The sequence below is a fragment of the Hylobates moloch genome, unplaced genomic scaffold (assembly GCF_009828535.3).
Source record: "Hylobates moloch isolate HMO894 unplaced genomic scaffold, HMol_V3 SCAFFOLD_6, whole genome shotgun sequence".
NCBI classification, from domain to species: domain Eukaryota; kingdom Metazoa; phylum Chordata; class Mammalia; order Primates; family Hylobatidae; genus Hylobates; species Hylobates moloch.
The window spans coordinates 112022715-112040573 of record NW_026652281.1 but is presented as its reverse complement, the minus strand read 5'-3'; the positions used below and the strand labels follow the sequence as shown (position 1 = coordinate 112040573).

At 42.8% G+C, this 17859-nt stretch overlaps 1 protein-coding gene across 4 annotated transcripts; it reads right to left on the bottom strand.

Moving 5' to 3' along the window:
• Nucleotides 1-2593: 2593 nt before the first annotated feature.
• CUNH5orf24 (chromosome unknown C5orf24 homolog) lies at nt 2594-16987 on the bottom strand. Of its 4 annotated transcripts, XM_032157945.2 has the most exons (3): nt 16734-16987; nt 6987-7416; nt 2594-4974 (listed from the first exon to the last, which is right to left on the bottom strand). In XM_032157945.2, the coding sequence occupies exons 2-3, from the start codon at nt 7411-7413 to the stop codon at nt 4934-4936; spliced, it is 468 nt and encodes a 155-aa protein (XP_032013836.1). In that variant the 5' UTR covers nt 7414-7416; nt 16734-16987; the 3' UTR covers nt 2594-4933. The 4 variants fall into 4 exon arrangements, with proteins under 4 accessions (XP_032013836.1, XP_032013834.1, XP_032013837.1 ...); XM_032157943.2 differs by having other exon boundaries at nt 2594-7416; XM_032157946.2 differs by lacking the exon at nt 16734-16987 and adding an exon at nt 16273-16706 and having other exon boundaries at nt 2594-7416.
• Between the last annotated feature and the right edge of the window lie 872 nt (nt 16988-17859).

The following is a 17859-nucleotide window of genomic DNA, read 5'->3' as shown; positions in this document are numbered from 1 at the left end:
AGGCGTGGTGGCTCACGAGGTCAGGGGTTCAAGGCCAGCCTGGCCAACATGGTGAAACCCTGTCTCTACTAATAATACAAAAATTAGCCAGGAACTGTGGCAGGCACCAGTAATCCCAGCTACTTGGGAGGCTGAGGCAGGATAATCGTCTGAACCTAGGAAGCAGAGGTTGCAGAGGGTTGAGATCGCGCCACTACACTCTAGCCTGGGTGACAGAGCGAGACTCCATCTCAAACAAAAAATACATATATATATATATATATATGTATATATATATACGTATATATGTATATATATATATACGTATATATATGTATATATATGTACACACACACACATATATATACACACACACACACACACATATATATATATATGGACACACACACACACATATATATATTTGAAACATTAGCCAGGCATAGTGGTGTGCACCTGCAGTCCCAGCTACCCGAGAGGATGGGGTGGGAGGATTGCCTGAGCCCAGAGAGTTCAGGCTGCAGTGAGCTGTGATCACACCACTGTACTCCAGCCTGGGCAACAGAGTGAGACCCTGTCTAAAATTAAATTCTAGGTGATAAATGGAGACTGCCTTCTCTTCAGCCTACAGATCTTCAATTGGTTAGCTTTTTCAAATGATCTGCTTGAGAATATGGGGAAATATAATTACAATGGACAAATAAATATTACAGAAACTCCATGAAGAACTAGAAAAAATTGGACTAAAATATATTTAATAAACAATAAGTAATCCTGTGAGCCCAAGCAAACTGTCCGTAACTGTGATGGTGTAGATCTTTTCAGGAATAGCCCACCTAATCAATAGCACATGACCATGTATGAGTGAAAGGACTTTTAACGATCTGAGCAGGGTAGGTGTAGTGGCTCACGCCTGTAATCCCAGGCCTTCGGGGGACCGAGTCAGGAGGATACCTAAGAACCCAGAAGTTCAAGACAGGTGTGGGCAACTTAGTGAGGCCACATCTCTATTTAAATACACATGCACACAATAAAAAGAAAAATACAAACTAGCCAGGCATGGTAGCACATGACTGTAGTCCCAGCTACTTAGGAGGCTGAGTTGGGAGGATCGTTTGAGCCCAGGATTTGGAGGTTGCAGTGACCTAAGGTCGTGCCATTGCACTTCAGCCTGGGCACCTCAGCCTTAGGTTGCAGTGACCTAAGGACGTGCCATTGCACTTCAGCCTGGGTGACAGAGCAAGACCCCATCTCAAAAAATAAATAACAAAATGAGCTGTCACTTCTGTAATCCTAGTACTATGGGAGGCTGAGGCAGGAAGATTGTCTGAGGCCAAGAGTTCAAGTCCACCCTGGGCAACATAGCAAAACCCTGTCTCTACAAAAAAACTAAAAAAAAAAAAAAAATACACTGCGTGTAGTCCCAGCTACTTTGGAGACTAAGGTGGGAGGATCACTTGAGCCCAAAGTTCAAGGCTGCAGTGAGCTATGATTGTGCCACTGTTCTTCAGCCTGGGTGACAGAGACTGTATCTCAAAATAAATTTAAAAATGAGCTGTGTTTAATATCTAATTTAAAAAAAAAACCAAAGGGATCAATAATGTTTAAATTTAAATATTAGCCTTTTAAGTAGAACTATTTGTCTGATGCTTCTTATTTTATTTCTAGCTGTATTCTGATTTATCTTTTTTTGTTTGTCGTGCAGGCTGGAGTGCAGTGGCGTGATCTCGGCTCACTGCAACATCTGCCTCCCCCCGTTCAAGCAATTCTGTGCCTTAGCTCCCAAGTAGCTGGGATTACAGGCACCTGCCACCACGCTCGGCTAATTTTTGTATTTTTAGTAGAGACGGGGTTTCACCATCTTGGCCAGGCTGGTCTCGAACTCCTGACCTCGTGATCCACCTGCCTTGGCCTCCCAAAGTGCTGCGATTACGAGGGTGAGCCACCACACCTGGCCAGAGACCAGGAGTTTGAGATCGCCTGGGCAACATAGGGGACCCCATCTCTACAAAAATTTAAAAATTAAGGCCGGGTGCGGTGACTCACACCTGTAATCCCAGCACTTTGGGAGGCCGAGGCGGGCAGATCACGAGGTCAGGAGATCAAGACCATCCTGGCTAACATGGTGAAACCCCATCTCTACTAAAAATACAAAAAATTAGCCGGGCATGGTGGCGGGCACCTGTAATCCCAGCTACTCGGGAAGCTGAGGCAGGAGAATGGCGTGAACCTGGGAGGTGGAGTTTGCAGTGAGCGGAGATTGCACCACTGCACTCCAGCCTGGGTGACAGAGCAAGACTCTGTCTCAAAAAAAATAAAAATAAAAATAAAAAATTAGCTGGGCATGGTGGCAGGTACCTGTAGTCCCAACTACTCGGGACGCTGAGGTGGGAAGGTAGGAGGACTGCTTGAGCCGAGAAGGTTAAGGCTGCTGTGAGCTATGATCACGCCACTGAACTCCAGCCTGGGTGACAGAGTGAGACCCTGTCTTAAAAAAGAAAAAAAAAAAAGCAAAATTCTAAGAAAAACACAAGATCTACGGTCATGAAAAAGGTTTACCATTTACCACTTAAGTACTTGAAAAGTACCATACTAAAAAACATAGTAAACATAGTTGGTTTTAAAGTAATTACTTTATTAATAAATATACATCCATATGATGATGTAGATACAAATCATGAACACTACTCCATTCCCATACACATAATTGCACACGAGTAGCTCAAGTTCATGGACATAAAAACATACACACTATCTATTCAGACTTTTTACAGCAGAGGACAGCGTGCTTATTATCAGTTAATTGGTAATTATTTTCTCCAAAATTACCTGTGGAAAAAGGAAATTCTGAAAACTTAAAAGAATCAAAGTGATCTGATTACTTTAAATCACACACTTGATTTACTATATAGCATTAAATTTTCCAAAAATTAAATACATTATATGTGAGAGCACAGATTTATATATTTGGAAGGGGGGGGGGAAAGGAAAGATTCAGATACATCCTAGAGTTTAACAGCATACAGTTAAGCTATAATAAAAACAAAAATAGAATAGCATCAAAATTTTTTATGTCCAAGGAAAAAAATCTTTTGAAAAACTGTTTTGAATTCTTTATATTCCTATAAAGGGACCATAAAATTTTACTGCATATAGAGACAATGACCGACAGAGTAGCAGTTATCAATATCCCCTGAATTGTTCTTTTAAAGCTTCTTAGAATATAAAGGAGAAATTTACTTTTTTTTTCTTTAGCTCACACACTGTGGTTATTTTTACACTGAATGGGTCAACTTTAACCTAATAAATGGACCCAAATATATATTTTTTTCTCCTTAACTCAAAGAAACTCTATTCTTAGTTCATGAAAATAGACATGTAAATTCACACAAACATCAGTTTGGAATCAATATTACTTTGACAGATGTTTCTTTTAAAAAGTAAATAAAAAATATAAAGAATTTTTAGTCTAATTAAAACACTGATTTTTTAAAATGTCCCTAAATATTAAAAATTAAACCAGATACTACTCATTTTCTTCCAATACATTGTGCCAATATATTTTTTAATATCCAGTGCAAAACTCTAAAGATAGTATCAAAATCATCCTAAATATTAGTTTTGCAAGGTTATATCTGTCAAAAAATGAAAATTTCATCTGTTATTAGCTCCTTATTTGCTAATATAATAAATAAGGCATGTTAAAGTACTTTTTAAAGAAAAAAGTAATGCAAACTTACTTGAATTGCAGATCATTTTCTGACCAACAGTTTAAATATAGAATAATGAAACCTATTTTGTGAAGAACAGAATTACACAGTATAAAATTAGTAATTTACCTTTCAAGAAACAATCATACAGTGGGGGAGAAAACGCCAGTTTTCCCCAACTGATTATATTAAAGTATAGGCAACTGTTTAACATGCTATTTCAGTGTTTATCCTAACAAAAGACAGTGTTACAAAAGATGCACAATGTAGTCTTTAGTTTATATAGCAGTAAAAATACTTTAAATTTTAAGACTTCATTCATGTTATCACTTAGATGTCTTTCTCTTCAGCATGGCACCAGTAAACTGTTCACAGGGAGAAAAGTAAGTGGAATCAGGAGATGCTCACCAGTGCATAGATATAATACTCCAGGTAACTGCTCAGATGAACAGTAAATTCGGCTTACTAAATGATGTTATCCATTTACAACTGTAGCCATTTGCCCCTCCCGTTTTTTTTTTCCTGGGACATAACTCCTGATAATAAACACTGTTATGAACATGCCTCCTTTAGTTGATCTCACCATTTCATAAACATGTATACAAAATTCATTATACAATAATACACCTGTTTTACCTTCTGACACACAGCACAGCACCAGTAAGTAGATGTGCTGGAGGGTAGAGGAAGAGGAATGAATGTAGGAAAGGCAGGGGAGAAAGGGAAGGGTATGTATAACAAAATAAGGAAGGAAAATAAACTGAAAGGGAAATAAATGTCAAATGGACTTACTATAAAACACAACAATCAAATCTTTGACAATGGTGTGCATTATTCTATGGTAGAACATTAAACAAATGTCTTTAGAAACTGGCTTGAAAAAGATTTCTAAGCAGCCAGCTGCTGAACATCATTTTGAGAAACAGCTAAATGACAGATACATGTGGAGAGTAGGTAATGAACATATGAATAAAGAGGCAAGCATTTGTGTGTGTCAGAAGTTATACTGTTCTGAGTAAATTATTAAAAATCTTGTATTTTAAGCTTCTGCAAGAAAAAGCTCTTTTAGCAATTTAGCTGCCAGAATGTTATAACTGATTATGTAGCCATCCAACATCGTTCTCTATGGTTTGTGCAAAGCTAATATTGTTGAGGTCACTGTCTTAGATGCCAGTGCACATAGTCCCCACATACAATGCAACACCTCTTACTGTAAAGAGCAGCATAAAGTCCAGCTCATTGTGTCAGGCATCACTGGAACACCTGAAGGCTTGCTGCTTTTTTCCTGATAAAAAAGGTATGAAACATGACATCCATTTGCAATCAGTTTGCATTAACTAATAGCAAGCCCAAAAAACACAACATGTGCCCTTTTAAAATTTTAATTATTTTAAAAGTTTTTGGGTCCTGCAATTCTACATTTTAATCTCAAAGGCATTTAAAATCCCAAATACAAACATTGTAACTTTAAAGTTCAGTGGAATTTTTTCAAGTCTGAAGTTTATAATATTTTATTTAGAAGAAACTCAGAATAAATAAAATGTGTAACAAGAAGTATTACTTTCAGAAAGGAAAAAAGAAAGATTTTCCTCTGTCCCTACTATACATATCTACCTAATACTTTTTTTCCTTTCTATCTTGCTTCTAAAGCAAACATCATTGGGGAAAAAATCTTTTGGATGAAATGGTCTCACTGGAGCCACAATAAGATTTTTAATTAAACTAACCAACATATTTTTTACATGTTTCATGCATAGATGGATTCCTATATGTTTCTTAATATTTGGGTTCTGATGGTCAGGAAACTGCATTCTGTTTATACCAGTTTTACAGTCTACCATTCAATTTGTGTCCTTTGGTAGATATAAACCTGAAAACACAGTAAGTGCTAATGCAATGGGACAATTTCTGAGAAAAACTAAAAACGTTCCAAATAAATGAGCAACATCAATAAATGGTTTTATTTATTTATTTATTTATTTGAGACAGAGTCTTACTCTGTCACCCAGGCTGGAGTGCAGTGGCGCAATCTTGGCTCACTGCAACCTCCGCCTCCTGGGTTTAAGCAATTATCCTGCCTCAGCCTCCCGAGTAGCTTGGATTACAGGCGCCTGCCACCACACCTGGCTAATTTTTGTATTTTTAGTAGAGATGGGGTTTCACCATGTTGCCCAGGCTGGTCTTGAACTGCTGACCTCAAGTGATCCACCCGCCTCGGCCTCCCAAAGTGCTGGGTGTGAGCCACCACGCCCGGCCAATAAATGTTCTTAAACATAATACTTAAAAATTTTCTATATGAAAGGCAAAATATAGTGACTATAGCTACATGCAAACCTAGAGAATGTTTCTTTTTCTATTATATGAAATATGCTATCCTCAGAATGCACTATATTTCACCAAAAATGTAATGTGCAGTTTTTATAAAATAGTTTAAATTTTCTGTAAATATGAATTGTTTGTAGTGTTTGGTATATATGCTCTTAGGCAATTAAAAAATACACAACCTATCACTGCTCAAAGGCAAACACTAAAGAATTATTTCAGGTATAATGGTTAAATCAATTAATGCCATGTAGATCAATAAATTACAAGCTGCTTAAACCTAGAACATTAAAAATAAGTTTTTTAACATTTGAAGTGGATGTAAATGCCAAAGCATACAAATATCTGTGTCCCATCTTGTGAAAATAAATGTTACAAAAACTCACACAGCCATTACCTCAAGTAATCCTGATTCATTAGTTTGCTTTTTTGCTCCATCAGTTAAAAATACATTAGTGTCTTTATTATATTGTAAGCTTACTTCACAAACAAATAGGTATAATGGTTTCAGTTGTTTATCACATAAAGCATCTATTTAGAACAGCCCCAAAGTAGTAATGAAACATGAGACATGACCATAACTCTAAAGGAAAAGGAAAAATGATTTAGTTAGGTGTTACACTTGAACCTATGTACAAATACAATGCCACTGCTCATGCCCTGAGTGCATCTGTCAGCATATGGCAGTTTTTGAGCAAAAGCAGGAAAAAAACCAAACAGGAAAACAAATTTGGAAAGCCCAGGCCATAAAATTATGTATATCAAAATAAAACCAAGAAGCTTTGGGATTATTCACAATCTTCCTTCTAAACCTGGCCCTCTTTTCCTGCCTCATTCACTCATTGGGTGGTTTGACTTCACTGCTAGTTTCCTCTACCCCATGAACTGCTCTGCCATGCATCATAGGGTAAGGAAAAGCAGCAGTGCCACAGCCATAACCAAGATCGGCAAGACGGGATAGAGCTTTAATGCTACCTGGAGGTCTGCCTGGGCTGACTTTGTATCCCGCAGCTTTAGTTGTCCCCAAAGGTCTGCCTGGACTTGTCTTAAATCCAGCTGCTTTGGTGGTTCCCAAGGGTCTGCCTGTGCTGGTCCGGTATCCTGCTGATTTGGTGGTTCCCGAAGGCCGGCCACGCTTACCAGATCGGTTGAGATTCTTCTTTTTCTTTAGTTCGTCTTTTATTTCTATGCTTCTGCCACTTGTAGTCTGCAAGTGTGTTTCATTTAATGGGTCTTGCCTCTGACAAACCATTGGTTTGTGGTTGACTGTGTGGCTGTATTTGCTTTGCTGGGAGGAATATATGTCAAACTGATCAGCAGCTCTCATGGCATCTTCATTGAGGCAGGAAGGCTTGCCAGGCCCACAGAAAGCTGGATTACTGCTGGCAACAGGATGCATCATTTTCTACCAAAAATAAAAGACAAATATATATATAAATACAGATACACAAATATGTATCTGTATGCAGCATTCAGTGAGAAAACAGTCTGTCTTCCAACAACTATGCAGGCTACCTAAAATTAGGCTGACAGGCAGGACTCCAGACCACTTACAAACACACATCAGCAGATTCAAGGATACTTCTTCTCAATTTAATCATGGGACAAACATCATATAACTCTATTATAATACTGATTTCATAGCTATACTATTCTCCAATTAGGAACCAGAAAAGTGTGTAAGTCAAAAACAAATGTTCTATTCTGTGGGCTTTTCTCTTCTAGATTACTAAACCTCAAAAGAATAACAGTAAATCCAAGAACTCTTATTAACACAATTCTTTTTTTCAGCTTGCCTGATGTTCTTAGAATGCCTCCTGTTGGCCTTTTATTGTATTTCTCACATGTATACTTCTGGCCTGACAACAGTTTCCACAAGATGGACACTCCATCGCTATTGTAATTTATTATTTATACAGAACCCTGAGTATATGTTACACTTCACAAAAGACAGAATGTGCCAAGCAATGAACACAACCTCTACTGCTTCTTGGCCTTTTGGCTAAGATCAAGTGTAAAGAATACAATCTCTTGGCCCAAGGTACTGACTACCTTCAAACATCCTCCATCCCAACAGAAGGCAGTACCAACACAAAAGGTAAACAAAGGTTTCCATTAGCTAAAATGAGTGAACATTATACAAATGCTTAAGATTTATACTACAAAAATATGGATAACAACCATAATAAAATACCTCCTTTTTAAAAAAAATTTTTTTTGAGATGGAGTCTTGCTCTGTCGCCCAGGCTGGAGTCCAGTGACACGATCTCAGCTCACTGCAACCTCCGCCTCCTGGGTTCAAGCGATTCTCCTGCCTCAGCCTCCTGAGTAGCTGGGACTACAGGTGCCTGCCACCACGTTCGGCTAATTTCTGTACTTTTAGTAGAGACAGGGTTTCACCTTGTTGGTCAGGCTGGTCTCGAACTCCTGACCTCGTGATCTGCCCGCCTCAGCCTTCCACAGTGTTGGGATTACAGGCATGAGCCACCGCACCCAGCCAATACCTCCTATTTGTAAGGTATATTTATCAAGACAAAAAGTTGAATGTACAAGATTGCTTTCTCCCTTGATCATAAATATAGTGTGGATCATCTTCCCTTACACAAGCCCTGTGACTTATTAAAGAACAGTCCAGCCAGGCATGGTGGCAGCAGCTATTAGGGAGGCTGAGGTGAGAGGATCACTTGAGCCCAGGAGTTTGAACACAGCCTGGGCAACACAGCAAGATTCCTGCTCTTGAAATAGAAAAAAAAAAAAAAAAAAAAAAAAAAGGTCCAAAGTCTCCATTTTGTCTGTAAGGACATCCCTGTGATTTTTTTTTTTTTATATATATAAAGGACTTATTAAAACCACTACCACAACAAACTAGCTCTAAATAGCCATATCATTTAGACAGAGGAAATGACAGGTTTTTTTGTTTTGTTTTGTTTTTAGGTGGAGTTTCGCACTTGTTGCCCAGGCTGGAGTGCAACGGCACGATCTTGGCTCACCGCAACCTCCGCCTCCTGGGTTCAAGCGATTCTCCTGCCTCAGCCTCCTGAGTAGCTGCAATTACAGGCATGTGCCACCACGCCTGGCTAATTTTTTATTTTTATTTTGTATTTTCATTTTATTTTTTATTTTTTTTTAAGACGGAGTCTTGCTCTGTCACCCAGGCTGGAGTACAGTGGCGCGATCTGGGCTCACTGCAACCTCTGCCTCCTGGGTTCACGCCATTCTCCTGCCTCAGCCTCCCAAGCAGCTGGGACTACAGGCACCCGCCACCACACCCGGCTAATATTTTGTATTTTTAGTAGAGATGGGGTTTCACCGTGTTAGCCAGGATGGTCTTGATCTCCTGATCTCATGATCTGCCTGCCTCGGCCTCCCAGAGTGCTGGGATTACAGGCATGAGCCACCGTGCCCAGCCTGTATTTTTAATAGAGATGAGGTTTCTCCATATTGGTCAGGCTGGTCTTGAACTCTCAATTTCCGGTGATCCGCCTGCCTTGGCCTCCCAAAGTGCTGGGATTATAGGCGTGAGCCACCGTGCCCAGCCGGAAATGAGAGTTTTATGGAGACTACAGTATTATGTTGTGATGAGGTAAGACAGATAAAGATATGGGTTCCAATTCGGATTTAGAAAGAGTCACAAATGTATATTAAGGTCTAGCCTCAAGTTGTTGGGAGATATTTGTGTGCACCCTTCATACATGTGAGAGTGCACCAAAACCTCAGTTATGAAAAGTTACTCCCAGAGGCTGCAAACAGGTAATAAGGTTAGCCAAAACCACTGTAAACTTACTTTAGTTTGTAAAGGCAAAAGGAAATGAGCATGAAGTCACAGAATCAAATTCTGTTAAATTATGAAACATTTGCTGAGAATCAACAGAGCAATTGGCAAGCTGGCTTAAAGTCTCAATTTGATGGAAAAATATCTACAGTGAGAAGCTATTTGTTTATGGCAAAAGCTTTTTAGACTTGAGAACTAAAACAAGATTGGGCTAAACACAAATTATTAAGTGGAATAATTTTTTCACTCATTCCCCACAGATACAAGAACTAGATTATTGGCCAGGCGCGATGGCTCATGCCTGTGATCCCAGCACTTTGGGAGGCTGAGACAGGCAGATCACAAAGTCAGGAGATCGAGACCATCCTGGCTAACACACTGAAACACCATCTCTACTAAAAATACAAAAAATTAGCTGGGCGTGGTGGCACATGCCTGTAGTCCCAGCTACTCAGGAGGCTGAGGCAGGAGAATTGGTTGAACCCAGGAGGCAGAGGTTGCAGTGAGCCGAGATCATGCCACTGCACTCCAGCCTGAGTGACAGAGCAAGACTCCGTCTCAAAAAAAAAACAAAACAAAAAAGACTAGATTATTAATTATCATTTCACTAGCTCAAATTCTAATTTCAGATGAGAAAAAAGGAGACTCTCAAGATGAGTTCCAAATATAGTATTGGCTGAAAGTTAGCAATTTTTTAGCATTTTGTTATGTGCCAGGCAATAAGCTTGGTTCTTTGCACATTATCTGATTTAATCCTCAGTACAAGCCTATAAGGAACATACAATATTATTAGCTCTATTTTACAGATTTTAAGCATTCTGCCAGGGTCACACATTAGGAAATGGTTAAGCCAAATATGACTTTTGATAATTCAACTTCAGAACCAACAATTTGCAATGTGGCATACCATGGTTTTTCAATAGCAGCACTGTCATTTGGGTCAGATAATTTTGTTGTGGTTTATCCACTGCATTGTACAATGTTTAGCAGCATCCCTGGCCTCTACCCACTAGATGTCAGTAGCAACACCTCTCTCCCTTCCCCTAAATACGTAACAACCCAAAATTTCTCTAGATATTGCCAAATGTTCCCTGGTGGGCTGGGGGAGGCGGGGCGGAGAATCCACCCTTCACCATGAAATCACTTGATTATACTAAAATGAAAACATGGACCCAACTTAAAATATTCTCGCTTAAGTTTTTATTCACCTTTTTAGCCTCTTCCTCACCAAATATCCACAAATTCTTTCTTACCGCAAAGTCAAATAGATTTGGTTTCCAAATGGAAGAAAAGCAAACGCCAGAATTAGTAAAGACAACCAGGACGGCCACGATGGCTCACGCCTACAATCCCAGCACTGTGAGAGGCCAAGGCGGGCAAATCACCTAAGGTCAGGAGTTCGAGACCAGCCTGGCCAAAATGGTAAAACCCTGCTTCTACTAAAAATACAAAAATTTACAAAAATTTTGTGGGAAAAAAAAAAGTTCTGTGACTTACCAGGAGGGTAACTATATATATATATATATATATATATATATATATATGTATTTATGTACGTATAAAACGTGTGTGTGTATATATATGTATATATATATATATACATGAACATTCATAATCTATCAGAACTCAGGATATACAGTCTCAGCTTACATTATGTTAGGCTTTTAGAGGCAAAATGCCACTATCCTTGACTCAGATATCAATCCACACTGAAAAAAACATACCATTAAAAAATTAGACGTGCGGCTGGGCATGGTGGCTCATGCCTCTAATTCCAGCACTTTATGAGGCTGAGGCAGGCAGATCACCTGAGGTCAGGAGTTCGAGACTAGCCTGGCCAAAATGGTAAAACCCCGTCTCTACTAAAAATACAAAAAAAATTAGCCTGGCATAGTGGTGCACGCCTGTAATCCCAGCCACTCGGGAGGCTGAGGCAGGAGAATCGCTTGAACACAGGAGGTGGAGGCTGCAATGAGCCAAGATCGCACCATTGCACTACAGCCTGGGAGACAAGAGTGAAACTCCAACTCAGAAAAAAAAAAAAAAAACCACACATGCAATTTTTTTTTTTTTTTTTTTTTTTTTTTTTTTTTTTTTTTTTTTTTTTGAGACGGAGTCTTTCTCTGTCCCCCAGGCTGGAGTGCAGTGGCGCGATCTCGGCTCACCGCAACCTCCACCTCCTAGGTTCACGCCATTCTCCTGCCTCAGCCTCCCGAGTAGCTGGGAATACAGGCGCCCGCCAACACGCCCGGCTAATTTTTTGTGTTTTTAGTAGAGACGGGGTTTCACCGTGTTAGCCAGGATGGTCTCGATCTCCTGACCTCGTGATCCGCCCGCCTCAGCCTCCCAAAGTGCTGGGATTACAGGCTTGAGCCACCGTGCCCGGCTCACACATGCAATTTTTAAAAAGCATGCATCTCGGCCGGGTGTGGTGGTTCATGCCTGTAATGCCAGCACTTCGGGAGGCCAAGGCGGGTGGATCACCTTGAGGTCGGGAGTTCGAGACCAGCCTGACCAACATGGAGAAATCCCTTCTCTACTAAAAATAAAATTTAGTTGGGCGTGGTGGTAAATGCCTCTAATCCCAGCTACTCAGGACATTGAGGCAGGAGAATTGCTTGAACCTGGGAGGCGGAGGTTGCAGTGAGCCGAGATCATGCCACTGCACTCCAGCCTGGGCAACAAGAGCAAACTCCGTCTCAAAGAAAACAAACAAACAAAAAACCACACATCTCCATTTCTCCATTCCTTCAATATTCTCCAGAATTTATGCCTTTAGTTTGTATTATGTAAATTTAGTTCAAACATAACTCACATTTATTGAGGGCCAACTCCATGCAAAACACTATTCTAAGGCCGGGCGCGGTGGCTCACGCTTGTAATCCCAGCACTTTGGGAGGCCGAGGCGGGCGGATCACGAGGTCAGGAGATCGAGACCACGGTGAAACCCTGTCTCTACTAAAAATACAAAAAAATTAGCCGGGCGTGGTGGCGGGCGCCTGTAGTCCCAGCTACTCAGAGAGGCTGAGGCAGAAGAATGGCGTGAACCCGGGAGGCGGAGCTTGCAGTGAGCAGAGATTGCGCCACTGCACTCCAGCCTGGACGACACAGCGAGACTCCGTCTCAAAAAACAAAAAAAAACAAAAAAAACACTATTCTAAGCACAAATCGACAAGAGTAAAGCTTTTTATTCCAGTAGAAAGATAATGAGACACTGACTTGGCCAGGTGTGGTAGCTCACGCCTGTACTCCCAGCACTTTGGGAGGCTGAGGTGGGTGGATCACTTGAGGTCAGGAGTTCGAGACCAGCCTGGCCAACAGGGAGAAACCTTGTCACTGCTAAAAATACAAAAATTAGTTGGGCATGGAGATATGCACTTGTAATCCCAGCTACTCGGAAGGCTGAGGCAGCAGAATTGCTTGAACCTGGGAGGCAGAGGTTGCAGTGAGCTGAGATCACACCTCTGCACTCCAGGCTGGGTGACAGAGTGAGACTGTCTTAAAAAAAAAAAAGACACTGACTTAACATTTCTGAAGTGCAGGGCTTCTGTATGTTCTATAGATTCCTTCCCTGCTACTGCCAAGAAATCAGTACATTCTACTTAATGATTAATAAACAAGCTGGACAAGGAATTTAATATGAGAATTACTCATGTAAATAATTAACTTTAAAAACGCAAACAGAACTAAAACCAATCCTTTATTTTCAGACTTCAACTTTATTAAGTTGGGAATCAGCACTATTAGATGCTCGTGTGCATAACCATCACTATATATTTACATGTAGGATATTTATGTTTATATAAAAAGTATTTGCATAATGTGAGCTTAACCCTGCACTCCATAATGCCTTCCTCCTCCCACTTCCGGGCTAACTATTGTTGAAACACTTTTTTTCTTTTTTGAGACGAAGTCTTACTCTGTTGCCCAGGCTGGAGTGCAGTGAATTGATCTTGGCTCACTGTAACCTCTGGCACCCGGGTTTAAGCGATTCTCCTGCCTCAGCCTCCGAAGTAGCTGGGATTACAGGCACGTGCCACCACGCCCAGCTAATTTTTGTATATTTAGTAGAGACGGGGTTTCATTATGTTATGTTGGCGAGGCTGGTCTTGAACTCCTGACCTCGTGATCCACCCGCCTCGGCCTCCCAAAGTACTGGGATTACAGGCGTCACCGCGCCTGGCCTCTTTGTTTGTTTTTTTTGAGACGGAGTTTCGCTCTTGTTGCCCAGGCTGGAGTGCAGTAGTGCAATCTTGACTCACCGCAACCTCTTCCTCCTGGGTTCAAGCGATTCTCCTGCCTCAGCCTCCTGAGTAGCTGGGATTACAGGCACATGCCACCATGCCCGGCTAATTTTTTTATTTTCAGTAGAGACGAGGTTTCACCATGTTGGTCAGGCTGGTCTCGAACTCCTGACCTCAGGTGATCCGCCTGCCTTGGCTCCCAAAGTGTTGGGATTACAGGCGTGAGGCACCACGCCTGGCTTTTTTTTTTTTTTTTTTGAGACGGAGTTTTCCTCTTGCCCAGGCTGGAGTGCAATGATGCGATCTTGGCTCACTGCAACCTCCACCTCCTGGGTTCAAGCAATTCTCCTGCCTCAGCCTCCTGAGTAGCTGGGATTACAGGCACGTACCACCATGCTAGGCTAATTTTTATACATTTTTTTAGTAGAAACAAGCTTTCACCATGTTGGCCAGGCTGGTCTCGAACTCTGGAGCTCAGGTGATTCGCCTGCCTTGGCCTCCCAAAGTGCTAGGATTACAGGTGTGAGCCACCGCGCTGGGCCGAAAGACTTTCATTGAAAGTATGCAAGCGACATTTTTTTTTTTTTTTTTTTTTTTTTTTTTTGAGATGGAGTCTCGCTGTCGCCCAGGCTGGAGAACAGTGGCCCCATCTTGGCTCACTGCAAGCTACGCCTCCCAGGTTCTCGTCATTCTCCTGCCTCAGCCTCCCGAGTAGCTGGGACTACAGGCGCCAGTCACCACGCCTGGCTAACTTTTCGTATTTTTAGTAGACATGGGGTTTCACCGTGTTAGCCAGGATGGTCTCGATTTCCTGACCTCGTGATCCGCCTGCCTCGGCCTCCCTGAGTGCTGGGATTACAGGCGAGAGCCACCGCGACCGGTCCCAAGCCACATTTCTTAAGAGTCAGAATGGTCCAGCGCGGTGGCTCAGGCCTGTAATCCCAGAACTTTTGGAAGCCCAGGTGGGCGGATAAGTTGAGGTCGGGAGTTCCAGACTACCCTGGCCTGGATAACACAGCGAAACCCTATCTCTACTAAAAATCCAAAAAATTAGTCGGGCATGGTGGCGGGTGCCTGTAACTCCAGCCACTCCAGAGGCTGAGGCAGGAGAATCGCTTGAACCCAACGGCGGAGGTTGCAGTGAGCCGAGTTCATGCCACCGCACTCCAGCCTAGGAAACAGACTCCATTTCAGGAAAAAAAAAAAAAACCAGAGAGAATGAATACTACATTTCTAGATGGCGTGGACTGAATAGAAGCCAAGAGTTATAGAACAGGCTGTGTAGACGATCAAAGGTTAAAGATCATCTTTTTAAATAGTTACTGAGGCCAGGTGCAGTGGCTCACGCCTGTAATCCCAGCACTTTGGGAGGTTGAGACGGGTGGATCACGAGGTCAGGAGTTTGAGACCAGCCTGGTCAACATGGTGAAACACCATCTCTACTAAAAATACAAAAATTAGCCGGGCGTGGTGGCACACGCCTATAATCCCAGCTACCTGGGAGGCTGAGGCAGAAGAATTGCTTGAACCCGGGAGGCAGAGGTTGCAGTGAGCCGAGATCGCGCCACTGTACTCCAGGCTGGGGGACAGAGTGAGACTCCGTTTCAAAAAACAAAACAAACAAAAACAACCAATAAATAGTTCCCTGAATGTACAGGAGTTAACTAAGAGCTTCTATATATTTGGACTGTGACTAAATTCGAATACTTAAAGCATAAGCTAAAATTTGCCATCCTTGAAGTTGTTTTATTGTGTTTAACTCCTAAAGTTTAACCCCTAAAATGAGCCATTCTTTATAGAACGATTCCTTTCTCTTCTCTTGAATGTGGCAGTCATTACTGCCAACATAAAGAACTGTAACTATTTTTAGTAACTTCACAAAGCATCCCTGAAGCTTTCTAAACATGGAGAAAGCTTCCTTTCAAGAAACCCAAGTTCTGTTCTCCAAAGATCAAAGATCACATAATTCTCAGAGATTTATTTCAGGTCATTTGACTAACTATTACGTATAATCATATACGTTTCATAATTCTAAATGAAGATTTGCAACTCACCTCAATCACTCTGAAAGTCCATTCAGCAGAGGGCAATAGCCACGCACCCTGCCCTACCACGGAAAGTTTTGATAATAGGATGGCACATAAATAACGGCCTCCTTTGTCTTCTTCCTACTCCTTAACTGTGCCCCACAGTGCACAAATAAGGACTCTCCTTATTTTGACACGAGGCGTTTAGAATGTATTACCTGTTGTGTGCTGAAAGCGACTATTAGCGTATCGGCAATAACAAGTTTGCAGAAGATGCACGCCACCCTAGAGAAAGGGTTGTGTACCCTCTAAAAAGCAAAATTCATAAGCCGCTGTCCGTCCACTCGGAGTTCCACAAGCGTAGAAGACCACGGGCACTCCATCACGACGCCGATCTCGAGCCGGCAGGCTTTTATTTAAAGGCGGAGGGCGGACTGCGGATTCTGACCTCTCAAAGAAAAGAAAGGGGGGCTCCCTCCCCCCGCCGCAGGAGGAATGTCCCCCCGTAATGGCTCCACACCGGGGAGACCAGGCTATGTCCGGGGCCCCTCCTCTCACTCCCGGCTACACTAGGGCCCCTTGGCAGGAGGCCTTTTCTCCCCGGCGAGCTAGGCACCCGTTCTCGCCGCCGCCCGACCCGGCTCCCGGCCGGCTGACCAGCCCGCGCGCCCCTACCTACCTCAGCCGCTCGTAGCCCGGACACTCGGCGCGTCTAGGGGCTTCTCAGCGGCTGGGAACCTCGCGCTGGCGCCGCTCCCTCCCCAGCCCGCCGCCTCTGCACGGTGCGGAGAACGGGCCAAGGCGGAGGGGCAGGCAGCGAGGGCGGCGGCGAGGCAGACGCTGGCTCCCAGCACCCGCCGCGGCCGCCGCGCACGGTCCTGCCCCGAACGCAGTACGAAGAGGCCTCTACCACCTTGTAGTGTTAGAGGCGGCGTGCGCGAGCTCGCGAGGGCCGCGCACGCACACGCACACTCGCATCGCGAGACCCGATCTCCCGCCGCCGACCTCACGCAAGCTTTGGGAGGGAGCCAGGCTGGCAGGCTGCGCTTGCGCGTCGTGGCCTTAGGCCTGAGCTGCTAGTGGTCCGGCGTGGGCCGTCCCCAGTGGCTGGGGTTGAGGAACCCACCAAATGGGGAATTAATAACTTCCTTACTTGTATTGGTTTTCACCACAATTCTGAGATGCTGGAACTCCTTTTGACCCCATTTCTTAGATACAGGACTAATAAATGAAAGTCAGGGGAGTTGGGACTCTTCATGCCCAGGATCATGTGATAATGAAAAGCTTTATTTTATGGGACATCCTGATGATCCACGCGGATTACAGGCGTGAGCCATCACGCCCCACGGAATTGTCATATTCATTATTCCATAATCACAGGAAAGGATGGAACAACAAACTACCGCTATTATGTGTTTCTTGTGAGATATCTGACATATCAGTCACCTCACACAAATCCACTTAGAAGGGATTCATTTCCTCACTCCTTCCTCCTGTGAATTTCCAGATGTCAGAATGGACAGGATCCAGAATTAGGGCAGCTATTGAAAGGGAGACACTTTATTAAGCCCTTTTCCCCCATGTAATGAAGGCTATCTGAGGATGGACAACTCATAGCACTGGGTTCTACCATAAGCACAGCCCTGGGCCAGGTACTGCCCTGCCGGTAGGAAAGAAAGGAGGAGCAACAACTTTTCTGGACACACAAGCCAGGACACAACACACGAAACAAGCAAGTCCATTCATTCAACCTACTGAGGGACTGGAGACAGATAAGCCATGTGAACAGTTGATCAAACCTACAT